This window comes from Sarcophilus harrisii, chromosome 2 (genome assembly GCF_902635505.1).
Source record: "Sarcophilus harrisii chromosome 2, mSarHar1.11, whole genome shotgun sequence".
In the NCBI taxonomy this organism is placed as follows: Eukaryota; Metazoa; Chordata; class Mammalia; order Dasyuromorphia; family Dasyuridae; genus Sarcophilus; species Sarcophilus harrisii.
The window spans coordinates 472,541,517-472,555,971 of NC_045427.1; the positions used below are offsets into that span (position 1 = coordinate 472,541,517).

Below are 14,455 nucleotides of genomic sequence, written 5' to 3' on the forward strand. Positions count from 1 at the left end.
ACAAGGGATTCACGTTCTAATGAGGACACAAGACATTTGGATGGTTTCAATTGCAATTCAGATAGAAAAGTCTCATGGTTCCTAAGATACAATGGCAAAGCCAATGGAAATACCTCTTCTTTCATATCACTTCCACTGATAAAATCATATCAATATTTGATGATAAACCACTTGACAAGTATCAAAGAAACACTTGGGTGACGACATTTTTTTTATTGAGGTCTTCAAAAAAAAGTGGCTATAACACCTATAAGAACAATTTCTAGACTACATTGTCAAAGAGATTGATTACTAGGCTAAGGGCATTGGGTTAGAAGTATCACTATTCCAAAAGATTTTAGATTCAAGGTCTTGGGATGTCTTCCTCAGTGTATAAGGGGTAATTGTGATGCTTTGATCTGCTGGCACTTGCTGCTTTCTATTTTTCTGTCAGAGAGAGTTCTACTGTTTCAACAAAGCTGACTTGTCTGTCTTGTGTGTGTCAGTTGCTTGGCATTTAGTAGAGGTATTCTCAAGATGCCTTACCTTTCTCTTCTCCACCCTCTCATATGCAGTTCTACTTCTCCCCCCAAACCCTTCACCCCCAACCATTCCCAGAAGGTGAGAGAGAGAAAGGTTCAGAGTTCAGCTGGATGTAGCCAGAACTGGATGCTAATGGGCAGAATTAGGGACAGGAATGAATATACAAAGCAGGTTGGGAAAAATCCGCAGCCCAGTAGACAGATTAGGATCAGGGGATTTAAAGCTGGAAAGAACTTTAGAGGGCATAGAATTCAACCTCCTCAGTATCGAGATGAGAAAGCTTAGGCTCAGAGTCCAAAAACTGACTTGCAGGATCAGAATGGTAGCAAGTAGCAAATCTAGGAATAAAAGTCAGGTTCCCTAACTCCAAAGGCAGTGCTCTTTCCATAGCACAAATCTGCTTCTGTTGTTTTCTGTCTCAGAACAGTACTCTTGACAATGCTCGCTGGAAGAATATTAATAGTGCAGTTCACCTGCTGAGAGATGTAGACTGAGAGAGCCCTCTACACCAGGTTTTTCAGGATCCAATTTCATGTTTATCAATCAACAAGTATTTATTCATTATCAATTGAGAAACATTTGTGTGCTAGCTGCTAGGTGCTGGGGGATACAAAAGTAAAAAATGAGCCTGCCTAGAAAGAGTTTGAATTTTAATAAGGAGATGCAACACATATAGGGGAATAGTGTCTAAGGAAGGAAGTTTTAATATGGAACCTCACCTTTTCTATGTCATGGTTTGACAGTTTAGTGTATTATGGACCCCTTCTTAGAATAATGCTTACTTGTCTACATTCTTAATAGGAAGAAATATTAAATTTCAGTTAGAGGTACATGAAAATAAGAGTGTATTTTTTTTCCCATCCAAATCTGATATTTATTCACAGATGCTTTAGGGATTTACAGATCCTGGATTAAGAACTCCCTGTCTAGTCAGTCATAGGGATTATAAATAAGGCAATAATAAATTGTTACATCTCTTCCAATGGCAATGGTATTTATTTTTCAGAGAAAGAGGTGGAAAAGAGACAGTACACAGCAGGTCAGAGGTCAAGATGGCCATGGTAGGTAGGCCCTGATGTCTTGGTGGATGTCAGGATGAGATATTAAATATGGTCTAGCACTAACTAGATATAATTGTTTAATCCCTGAGTTAAATACTGCAACCCAACAATGGACTGCAACCCAGAATTCAAAATCTCAAAGCTGAAGGAGATTTTAGAGGTCATCTAGTAACATCTGTACTTTTATTGGAACCATAACCCTCTCTATAAAATCCTTGACTTGACAAAAGCCATCCAGTCTTTTCTTGAAAATGACCAGTGACAGGAATGCACTATCTTTTAAATCAATTTATTCCTATATTGCATTGTTCTCATTGTTAGGATTTTTTTTTCCCCTAATAGCTTTGTGTAATGGATAGAGAGATAACTTTGAAATTAGGAAAACCTGAGTTCAAGTTCTGTCTTTGAATATGATGCTTATGGGACCCTGGACAGCTCTCAAGGCAACTTTCTGAGTTTGTAAATGGAAAAGAAGGTGCTAATGTATGTAAGATAGTGGGAGTTTTCTCATTGGGGAGTTCCTTATACTACTGAAATCACAGGTCTAGTCCCTAACTTTATTCCTATCCAATCTTAATTTGTTTCTTTCCAACTTCTTTCCTTTGTTCCTAATCCTATTGTCTGTGGCCCAGCAAAACAATCTATGCCATTTCTGTTAGACTGCATAGCCCTTTTAATACTTGGGGATGGCAGATTAAGTCAAATCAAATCAACAAGCATTTTTAAAATTCTTACTATTTTCTAGGTAGTGTGAAGCACCAGAGATAAGAATGATCAATCTCTCCCACTCCCATTCCACCTCCCCCCAAAAAGTAAAAACAAACAGTCTCTCAAGGAGTTAATAGACTGTTGAGGGAGCAATGTGAAAACAACTAGCAACAAACAAGACATACTGCATAACTTAGTGATAAGAAAAGACATTAGCATTAAGAGATCCTGAAAGGCTTCTTACTGAAGATGCAATTTCAACTGAGATTCAAAGATAGTCTGGGAAAGTAGGAGGGAGAGATGAAGAGGGAGATAGTTCCAGACGTGGGAATTCCAGAACTATGAAAATTAAATGCAGTTACTAGATAAAGTTTCCTATGTAAGGAACAAGGAGAGCAATGTTACTTGCAACATAGCAATGTTACTTGCATCCATAGCATAGTGGAAGAGAGTAATGTAGAAATGTTGAAGGAAATGTTATTAAGGGCTTTAAAATCTCAAAAGAGGATTTTTATATTCGATTCTGGAGGTGGTGTTGGGGAAGGGAAAGGGGGGGGGGAGTTATGGGTAACATGGTCAGATCTGTGTTTAGAAAGATCATTTTGATAAATGAATGGAGGATAGTCTGAAATGAGGGGAGGCTTGAGGCCTCAAGACCAACAGTAGACAATTGCATGAGATAAGTAAAGTCAGATCTTATAGGTCTCTCACAGACTAGATCAACAGGTTACTGCTTGTAAGGAAGCCAAATTAATCTTGTGCCTCACCCAAGGAAAGATATTGGGCACATAGTTGTGGAGATCCAAAGGATAGATGATAAAAATGTGTTACATCTCCAAGGCATTCCCCATCCTCTCCACGTCTCCCCTAACAGAACTATAGGCCTGGGAGGGAAAGATTATCATTGTTATAGATTTAAGATCGTTATTTCCTCTCTCCTGAATTTGTCTTCACCGGATTCCTGTCTCACAAAGGCCAAAACCAGTCTGCTGAAGCTATGGGAAGCTTCAGCTTGCTTGAGAAAATAATACTCTGAGGGAAGAAAGAGTGGAGAGCTAAGAGTAAAACTACTGCTGACTGAGCCAACGGGACCTAAAGAGGAACTACATCCTCTTAGTCTTTGTGGTATTCTTCCTCCTTGGCTACCTTCTACTCGGCAGCTTCCTGTTTAAGAGCTCTCAACTCCCTTTTACTGGACTTCACACTCCTCTCTGTTCAAATCATTGTAATTGCCCAAGGAGCTATGGAAAATGGAGGTTTGTACAAAGAGTCAAGGAACCTTACATAGCCCCTTGAGAGTCAGAGGACGGATAAGGGGATCATCGGATAAAAGAAAAAGCTCTAGTGTCAGATTTGGAAGGCCTTGAACTTCAGTTCTAGCTTTCACAATTTCAGGTCCTATGACCTTAGGCTATTCGGAATCTGTTTCAGTTTCCTTATTTGTGAAACTGGAATAAAAATATGTGGGTCTAGGTTAAGAAATTCTTTAAATCTTAACACATTATAGATAGGATTAGATGGTAATGACAATTCTTTATTGAATTTCTCTAATACTTTAAGGCGGCCTCAAAGATGCTCAGTGATGTTCCACATCTGGCGGGTTCTATCATGTAGGAAAGCCTGAAAAAGCTGGCTTGTATATCTGCTGTCCAAAGGCTAGTCTCATTAAATTGAGAGACAGCGGGCCATCAACTGAAGAAAGTTTTTCCACAGCAACTAACCTGGAAGATCTACTAGAGTTTGAAGAGGATCCAGTTTGTGTTCCAAACACATTCATTTGTGGGAATGATCTCTGGATATATATATATTTTAAAATAACACGACAGAAAGCTTCAAAGTTGAAGTTTAGCGAACTGGGACTTCAGATTTTGGTTGTGTTATTAAATGTGCGATTTTTGAGGAAGTTAACTTCCCTTGTCTTGATCGCAAGAGGCTGTCCTAAATGGGGCTTCCCAATTCTAAATCCTCTGAGCTCTTAACAGCTGGGCTCGGAATCGGGAAAATTGTAAGCTAATCCTGAATCTGACACACGGACTATATGGCCATTGACAAATTCGAGTCTCTCTGTACCAGTTTCCTCTTTAGCAAAATGGGTTTATAACGACAGGTGCAATACCTATCTGCCTTAGCAGATGTTTTCTAAGTAACATTCTTTGTGAGGAAGGAGGTTTTGAAAGGAAATGTGTAATTATCATTAAACATCACAAGCTTCCACAGCTACAAAAGGTGGATGCAGGAGGAGCTCAAGAGGGCAGGAACATTAAAAGAGGCGGGGCCAAGCTGAGGAAGGCCGAGCCATCTGCTGAAAGGATCCCGCCTAAGTCTATGGGAAAAGGTGGAGATGCTGAGTGGGGCGGGGCGGGGCGGGACAAGCCAAGGTAGGGAGGGGACCTGTTCGCCTGCGCAGTGGGGGCCTGGAGGATCTGGGCTCCGATTCTCGAAGCCCGGCTGCATAGAGGAGATTGCCTTGGCTCGGAATGAGCGGGTGCGCGGAGGCTGCCGCGGTGGCGGCGACCTTGCCCGGAGCAGGGGTCAGGAACCCGGAGGCACCCGGCGTGCGGCCGCCGATGGTGCCCCGTCAAGCATCTTTCTTCCCACCGCCGGTGCCCAACCCATTTGTGCAAGATACACGGATTAGCGCCAGCAGCCGATTCCTGGTGAGAGGGAGGGGCCGAAGAGGGCTCAGGAGGAGGGAGGAGAAGGAAAGGTGGGAAGCGGGGAGATGGGAAGGGAAGAGTGCTTGGGCTCTGTCAGAAGCTGGTTCTAAGATCCGGAAAGATCTATGATGTGATAAGGATGCACATCTGTGACCAAGTGCATGGGGAGAGAGTGGGTGGTTGATAGTCAATCTGTAACTATCTGAAAGGTGGGTTTATGAAGAAGGAGGAGCCTGAAGGGATTTTCATTTATTATTATTATTATTATTATCTTATCGGGAAAGAGATGTTGAATTGTCCCATGGAGAAGTGGTTGAAGTTTTATGGCAGTCGGCCCTGTTTAAAGGGTATGTGACTGAGCAGGTTGATAAAGATATTTAATAGTGACATGGTGAGATTTTGAGGTAGGATTTGGGGTTATGAGTCTGCAACAAGGGAAGAATCTACAAAATTTGAATTTGTATTCCGAATGCTTAATACATGCTTGACACATCGTAGGTATTTAATAAACGTTTGCTGATTGAAAAGGAAGGTGGATGTGGTACACTCCAATTAAGAAAATAATGTTATTGTCTACATGCCAAAAATATATAGTTATGTATTTGATGAAAATTTCCTTTTCTTTGTCTTTTTTTAAAAAACTGCAGCTTTGCACAATTACACACCCTCGACTTCCTCTTTGGTAAATTTGGCGATTCAGGAAAAGATAGGCCTATGTAATCTATGTTTGTAATGTTGGTTCTGCATTCACAAGTGGCAGCAATTTTTTCTTTGCTTCCCTTAAATACTGTTTGGCTCTTTAATTGTTATGTATCAATCCATATAGTGCCTGAAAACTACACTTGGCAATGAATGACTGTTTTGGTGAAAAATTGCAAGGGTTCAGCTAGGTAGCTTTTTCATATTACTTAGAAGTGATGGATCTGAATGGCTGTTGCAGATGAGTTTATAAAAGAAGAAAGAAGACAAGGTGGTAATTATTTTTGAAGTGAGGTTTTGAAAGTTTCTCTGAATTTTTAGCTGATAAATTTTTAAAAAGTCCTTTCACTTTTGATACTTAATGGAAAATATTTGAAAATACAATAACCATTTTAATATTGTAATATTAGTTCAGGCATAATGACACTTTCATTTGTTATTAAATAAGTATCATTTATGTTGTATATATGTTTGACATGAAAATATAGTTTGTAAGGCTTTGAAGAATCAGTTTTCAGGAGATTGAATGAAGGATAGAGAAAATCCCTAAGATATTAAGCAAAATCCCAAGAATTTATAGCTATTTTTTAAAAAAAGCAATTTAGAGCAGGGCTTCTTAATCTTTCCCCATGAAAGATGCCCTTTTACCTGAGAAAATTTTATATGATATTATGTATATAGTTATATAAAAATAGATACACAAAACATTTTCTGATAATAAATCATAATAAACCATTCAGTTACATAACTCCATATGGAGTCACAATCCTAGTTTAAGAAGCTTTGATATAGAGAACATCAATAAATAACAGTTTGTCTGTCTACTTTTCCATTTATATATGAATACATATATGTGTATGTGAAATTTTTGTGAGAATTATATAATCAGCATTGAGGGCATTCTTATTATAGTTGATGAAAATTTCCTTTTCTTCTTCATTTTTTTAAAACTATAGCTGGGATTGGAAAGGAAGAAAGACTATATTCCACAGTAGAGCACATTTTTACCATTGTACAATTGATTGAAAGATATAGAGAATAATCCTCTGGATCACTATGCATAGCATAAAACAGAGATATATCTTGTCTTTTCCCTTTATGTGTCATAATTTTTCACCAGCATGTAAGTTTCCTGAGAAAAAGAACTGACTTGCTTGTCTGTATTTATATCCCCAGAATTTAACATTGTCTATCAGTCAGTAAAAATTTATCAAATGTCTACTGTGTGCAAGGCATTGTGTTAGGTACTAGGGATACAAAGTTTAAAGATCATTCTTGCTTTCAAGGAACTCATCTAATGGGATGCTGCTAGTAAATACTTAATAAATGCACTGTTTGTCTTCCTTGAAGGTATTAATTACCCTCAAGATAGATATCTAACACTGAGTACAGGTGAAAGAGGGATTCCTTATATATGACTAGGTCTTCCTAATAATATTGTTCATATATGACGTTGTTCTGATTGCATTAAACCCTAGGATATCATAGAACCTTCTTGATTGGGATTTATTATCACTCAAAACAGCTTAGTCTAACTATACAGAGAAGAAAAGCTAATAGATAGAAAAATTCCATTTTTTGGCCATGATATATATTTATATGAATTATCTCTAGAGCTTACACAATATCTGTATATTTTAAATAGAAATCAAAATGAACAATGAGTTGGGCTCAGAATGGAACAAGAAGCTGGCTTCCTTGTCTTTGAGAAACTGCAAAAAAAAAAATGTCCTTTATCCCATTTTCTCCCTGAAACAGAGTCCCTTCTTTTTAATACCTATGGTTTTCCAATTATTACATATAGGTATAAGTCAAGCACAACATTATGGTTTCTATAGAAATGACATTTTTTGAGCAAGAGAGAGAAAAAAAAGAAGGAAGGAAAGGGAAAAGGAGATGAAGAGAGAAATGAAGAGAGGGAGAAAACCCTTGAGGTGCAGAAGAATGTGCAAGAAAGAGCATTTATTAAGAATTACTAGTCATTGTGCTAAACCCTGTGAATAAGTAATAAAGTCAGTGCTTATTCTCAAGAAACTCACTTTCTAATGAAAAAAGGCTGACCAATAAAAGAATGCTGGCAATAGGAAGGGAAAAGGAGAGTAGAGGGAAATAGTAGAAGTGTCTTGGAGGCCTGGGCCTCAGCAGTAGACAGCAAAATTTTACCAATTTTACCAATTTACCAAATTCCCCAGAGGGGGGAATTTGGGGGCCAGTCTAGAACTAGAAGGTTCTAAATTACAGGTTATTTAGTCCAACCCCCTAATTTTACCAATATAAGTGATTTGTCCAAAGTCACAAGTAGTAATCACCAGATATGTGCATCTGAACTCTGATTCCAAAGCCAGTGCTCTTTTGCCTGTGCCAGTCTGAATGAAGATCACCCAAAGGGCAATAACTGACTGATGGTGGCCACAAGTAAATCATGATACATTATGAGCAAGGAATTATGCAAAAGAAACAGTGTGAAGTGTGTCATTAAAGAAATATTTTTTTTAAAAAAAGGAACCAGTCACATGCAAAAAACCGTGAAAAGAACATGAAAAAAGTTTTAAGCATGTTAGGTGGATTCCTTGAGGTAAACGACGTGGGGGTCATGGACTGCAATCATAAGGATGGAAAGCCATGGATGGGTCTGCCATGTTGGATGTTATACCCTTATGGAAGAAGTCACAGGTCCATTAAGTATTAGAATATATGTGCTTATTTCAGTTTCTTATTACCTCATACTTGGATTATCACAATAGCTTGATGATTGGTTTATCTTTCTCGTTTCATTTTCCACTCAGCTATCAAATTAATCTTCTTCAAACTCAGAGTATAACATTCAGTAAACTTCAGTGTCTTCTTATCATCTCTAAAAGAATATAAAACTTTCTGTTTAGCATTGAGTCCTTTATCATCTAGTCTCCTCCTACCTTTCTATTACTCTTACTTTTTACTTCCTACCTAGTACTCAGTGATCCAGTGGCATTGGCCTTCTTCCTCTTTTCCAAAAAGACACTCCCTGTTTCCAGACTCTTGGCATTTTGACTGGCTATTCCCTAATTCTGGGAATATTCTCTTTATCTTTACAGACTTTTCTGGTTTCCAGTCAAAATCCCATCTTCTACAAAAAGTCTCTCTGATAGTATCTTACCATATTGAATATCTCCAATGTATCTGATACAGTATTTAGCTTGTGTATATGACAATTTTTATGTGGTCTTCCTTATTAGACTATGAACTCCTTGAAAACAGTGACTGTTTTGGCCTTTCTATTCTTTGCACTTAGCATAGTACCTGACAAAGACTAGGTACTTAAATAATTCTTATTGACTGACTGGGACTAATTATAGTCTACATGTTTGACATGCCAGAAAGCCAAGAGCTTGAAGCAATCCCATTTTACAAATTATCTTGCACACTAAAACAATTTGAATAAATGAAAGGCAACATTGTTTAGAACTAGATGGCTAAGATTTAGTAGCAGAAGGAAACTTAGAGACCAGCTAATTCGTTCTCCTCATTTTACAAATGAGGAATTGAAATCCCGAAAGGAATGTGTCCACAAGGTGAGAAAGCTCCCCCCTTCCACCAAGTAGACAATTTACTGCAGGACTAGACAAACAATGGACAGTCTAAGATGTCATGGATGAATATGACTTGTACCTTTAGATGGAGTACTCACATTGCTTATATCACAGATCTACTGAAATAGTTAAGTAACTAGGCATATTTGAATAAACAAAGTTTTGTCATGAAAACATTTCATAGTTTGCCTTCCCGTATGACTGGAAAATGCACTTAATCTCCCCCCTCCCTCACCCTCAATTTTCTCATTGTGTAAAATGAGAATGATAATATTTATAATACCAACTTTATTGCTATGTTGTGGGGAAAATGCTTTGTTAACTCTAAAGTACTAGGTTGATGTTGAGTATTATTACTATGCATTTAAGAACTTTTTTTCACCTATGTCTTGTATAGAAATAAGCTCTGGCTCTTTTTTCCTGATTAAATTCCTTACTACTTCATCATGTAATTAAAAGTGTTAAAGTTTTTATTTTTTCTATAGTGAGGAAAATAAAATTACAAGGCAATGGAAACATAGGAAGAGATATAATACAGCTAGGTGCTTTGACTGACTGTTTTTACGTTCCTAAAGGGAAGTTTAGGAAATATTTGCTCTTGAGATTTTTCAGTGTTTGATTGATCTCCAGGTTGGATTACTTCTATGCACTATTATTTGTCACAGGGGCTTTTGTATTTCCAGCTCATGTGATTTAAGCTCTACTCTCAAATCACAGTTCAGTATTTATCATTACCTGTCTTCTAATGAAGGCTCTTTTGTGACTAAGATTTATTTCTGTTGTGTATGGAATTAAGCTTCTTGGTAGCTTGAAGTATTAGTCAAACTGTCCTTATGATGCATGGTACTTAGTTAGCTGCTTTAGTTAGAATCATATTTTGCTACATCTTTACTAAATGCCTTTGGATAATGATGGTCTTTGACAGACTCATATCATATTTGATTTTACTCATTGAGAATATCACTATAGCTGTTGTGTAGATTAATTCTGAGTTGCTTGTCAAGTGGGGCAAAAGGAAGAAATTTAATAATGAAGTACATAAAGTAATATGATTTTGAGGTATATGCCCAACTGATCATTGGACTAAAGAGTTGTGAGAATAGGTAGAAGTTGCTATTTAGTGTTTATGGGATATTTAAGATAGTATAAACAATTAAATATGGTTTGAGTATGCTTTAGTAAAGACAGCACAAGAATTATGTAAAATCTGAAAGCTTATAAGCAAGAACTTTACAAGGATGCAAAGCCGTACATTTAGGTATTATAGTAATTAATATAGCAATTATACAGAAGAGTGGCAATATGATAGTTGGTGGAAAATTGTCTCAGCCAATATCTTACACCATATTCCATAAAAAAATCCAAAATGGAAATGACTTGAAAATTAAAGATCATGCCATTAAAAAAAAAACAAGAGAAACTTTATATAACTTTTCATAGCTATGAATAAAGTATGACTACTTAATTAAATAAAGTATTGAAGTAGTTAAGGAAGATAAAATAGATACTTTTGATGATATGAAATTCAAAACTTTTTGCTGACACAAAATTAATGTACCTAGGATAAGATAGGGCAGCTGGGTGCTGCAGTAGATAGAGTGATAAGTCTGGAGTTCAGAAGACCTGAGCTCCAGAAAACCGGGCTGTAGACACTTAATATTAACATTTTGACACTGGGCAAGTCACTGTTTACCTCAATTTCTTCTTTTGTAAAATGAATTGGAAAAGGAAATGCCAAACTCCTATGGGGTCACAAAAATTCAAACTTGACTGAAACAACTAAACAACAACAAAGGATAAGGGAAATGGCTTAATGGGGAAAAATCTTTGTAGCAGATTCTTCATATAAGACTTTAGTTTTACAAGATATAAACTAATGTATCTAAAAGACCAAAAGTCTTTCCTCAAGTGATAAGCAAAGGATATGAACAGATAGTTCTCATAAATTCTAAATTTTTAATAAGAGGAATACAAATTAAAACAATACTAAGGTTTCAACTTGCATCTAGCAAGATAGCAAAAATTATCCCTTAAATGACAATAGTCACTATTAGTGTGTGCGCACATGTATGTGTGTGTGTATAGATAGACACATTAATACATGGTTGGCAGATTGAAATGGCAAACATATTCTCCAAAGAGTTCGGTGACAAAGAGAAAGGCTTCATATTTAATATAATATTTATACAAGCACATTGTATGTATCAAAGAATTGGAAACTAGAGTCCTGTCATTTGCAGAATGACTAAACATAGTGAAATGTAATGGTACATTAATGTATTGTAAGAAATAACAAATATGATGAATGCAAAAAGGAATGGAAAGACATAAAAAGAAAAGATGTATGAAATGATATAAATTGTGGTAAGCAGAGCCAAAAAAAAAAGCCAATATACCCAGTGATCATGGCAGTGTAAATGGAAACATCAAGGACCTCAAAACAACAACAAAAAAACCAAATAGTATAAAATTACAAAAAAAAAAGTTGGCCCATAAAGAAGACATATGAGAAGATATCTCTCCATATTTTTTAAATTTAGAGGGTCTATATATAACTTTGCCTTTGATGTCATTTTTAATGTATTTATTAATGTTGCTGATTTTTTTCTTGTTGACATGCCCCTGCCACCCAGTTATTTAGCAGAAGAGATGGCCCTAAGGAAGGTGGTAGAAGAATGTAAAAAGAAACAGAGAACATGTAAAAGTAAAAGATATTAACAAAATTTTATTTTAAAAGAATAAACAAAATGTTCTTAGGCCAAGAAAACCTCAATTCAAGTCCTTTTACATATTAATCCTATCACCCTGAAAAAGTCAATTAACTTCTTAGTGCCCCAGGCATCCCTATGACTGTAATTTGGGGAACACATGTTAATCTTCTTTAGGAGATCGAGTTTTCTCTTTAAAGTTCTTATACTGCAAAATAGATTACATATAAATAATTTCAAATTATGGCAGTTCTCTCTAAGACAATAGTCATTTCATATTTCTGTTTTAAAAAATGATTTAATGAGCTTTGCTATCAAAAATAATTTCCATTTATCCATTATTATCATCTTTAACTTTCAGATTCTCCTTTTGGGAAGTATTTTGCTTCCAATCCGTGCCATATGCGTTGCATTAATATTGATAATGGCTTGGCCATTTGCTGCAGTTGCAACAGTAGGCTTACCGGAAAAATTGACACATCCAGTCATAGGTTGGAGGAGGTAAGCAATACTTATGATTAAACGCTAAGTGTTTGAGGATAAAGAAAAATCTGTCCAAGCTCAGTAAGTATGCCAACAAGGTCTGAGTTCAAAACCAGCATCAGATGCTTACTAGCTGTATGATCCTAAGCTAATCACTTAACCTCAGTCTGTCTCATTTTCCTCAAATTTAAAATGGGATTAATAATAACATCTACTTCCCAAGGTTGATGTGAAGATCAAATAAAATTATATTTGTGAAGTATTTAGCACAGTGCCTGGCTCATGGTAGGCAGTATATAAATGGTAGCTATCTTCATTATCATCATCACTACCTTTATCATTATTTATTTTTGCAAAGAATTAGGGGCAGCTAGTTGGTGCAGTGGATAGAGTACCAGCCCTGAAGTCAGGAGGACCTAAGTTCAAATCTGGCCTCAGACACTTAGCATGTCCTAGCTATGTGACCCTGGGCAAGTCATTTAACCTTGATTACCTCAGTAAAAAAAAAAAAATTAACCTAGCCTTATTTCACTGTAACAGTATGAGTCTTATTAAATACTATGCAGCTATCTATTTTTGTATTAAATATCACAATATAATATAATAAAATGTTCTGTTGTATAAAATTTTGCCAAAACATGATATTGGTTCTGGAAAATGTTCAATTAGCATATACAATACTATTTTTTTATTACCATGAATCTTGGCAGATAGCGGTACTCAACATTTATCAAACCATTTTAAGAGATCTTACTTGGAAATGACTTTCAGAGGTATTTTAGAAAGGAGTCCTGCAAGAAACCTGTTTTGTTATTCTGTAGTCACACCTTTTTTATTTTTGCTAGTTTTAGACAGTTGCCTAGGGCACTAAGAGGTTAAATGACTTACTTAAGGTCACTGAAAGCAACTGTATAAGGCCATTAAGTTGCAGAGAAGGTGCTGATTAACACTGGTAGAGAAAAATCTCACAAATTCCCAGTGAAATTCAGATCCAGTACTGACTCCTGTTTTTGATATATTATGATGCTTAGAATTTCTTACTACACTTGAAAATGAAAGTCATTTTGCTACTGTCATCCACCAATAGAACTAATTATATTCTCTTTGCATTTTTTTCCCCAAAGGACACTTACTCACCCAGCTCTGAAGTTCCTAGGCCGAGCTATGTTCTTTTCAATGGGATTTATGGTTAGAGTGAAAGGAAAAATAGCAAGTCCCATGGAAGCACCAATTTTTATTGTAGCTCCTCACTCTACCTTCTTTGATGGAATTGCCTGTATTGTTGCTGGGTTACCCTCTATTGTGTCAAGAACTGAGAATATATATGTCCCACTGATTGGCAGTAAGTATTTGTACATGTGATTTTTGCTTTTGTGCTTACATTAAAACTTTTTTTAAAGCATTATATTATTTGTTGACTAACTTTTTAATCAAAAAGGTTATTTTAGGAATATTATGTTTTTGAAAATGATATTTACCTGTTGTACCTACTGTATTGTACAACACTTAAATCTGATGTAGCTAATATATATATATACTAAACATATTATCGTGTCTTTTTGTAATTAGAATTCTTGATTTATCATGTTGAATTAAATATTTTTCAAAACAAGTCTAATTCAAAAGCCATATCCTATTGCCGTACTTAGTGTATTCTTAAAGGAATTCAGTGAATGGAATGAGATAGAGATTAGTGACTCAAGTAGATATATGGAATCTTTTCTTAATGTTTATGCTTTCTTCATTAATTGCTTATAAAAGCCTCCATGAAGGGCCAATAGATATTTTTTAAAATGATGACATGAACTGAAAAAAAAAATGCTTCCTGCCATAAAGTATAATAATGAAGCCAGTGAAATGTTTTTTCCCACAAGGAGCTTTGGTTTCTCCCTAAGGTACTTGTCTCTGAGTAACTTCTTTCTTTTTTCATCTCATGTTGTTACGTAGTTTGCTCTGGAGGAGTAACGTTGGTGCTTCCTGCTTTGTCATATGTGTAATAAAGATATTTGTTTTCTTTGTGATATGGTTGACGAGAAGGCTGATTTGAT

General features: G+C 36.1%; 1 protein-coding gene and 1 long non-coding RNA gene across 3 annotated transcripts in view; one reads left to right on the plus strand and one right to left on the minus strand.

Annotated features, from left to right (window-relative positions):
• The first annotated feature begins 2,860 nt into the window (after window positions 1-2,860).
• The window catches only part of LPCAT2 (lysophosphatidylcholine acyltransferase 2), an 81,060-nt gene continuing 69,465 nt past the window's right edge, over window positions 2,861-14,455 (plus strand). The window contains exons 1-3 of one of the 2 annotated variants that reach the window (XM_023494204.2): window positions 2,861-4,948; window positions 12,286-12,425; window positions 13,532-13,749. In XM_023494204.2, coding sequence (XP_023349972.1) covers window positions 4,769-4,948; window positions 12,286-12,425; window positions 13,532-13,749 — 538 coding nt within the window. In that variant the 5' untranslated portion in view covers window positions 2,861-4,768. The remainder of the gene's footprint in view (window positions 4,949-12,285; window positions 12,426-13,531; window positions 13,750-14,455) is intronic. The other variant, XM_003757258.4, reaches the window with a different exon arrangement.
• LOC116421766 lies at window positions 8,435-13,642 on the minus strand. The gene is made up of 2 exons (XR_004232286.1): window positions 13,545-13,642; window positions 8,435-8,501 (listed from the first exon to the last, which is right to left on the minus strand). It is a non-coding gene; the product is annotated as an uncharacterized LOC116421766 (long non-coding RNA).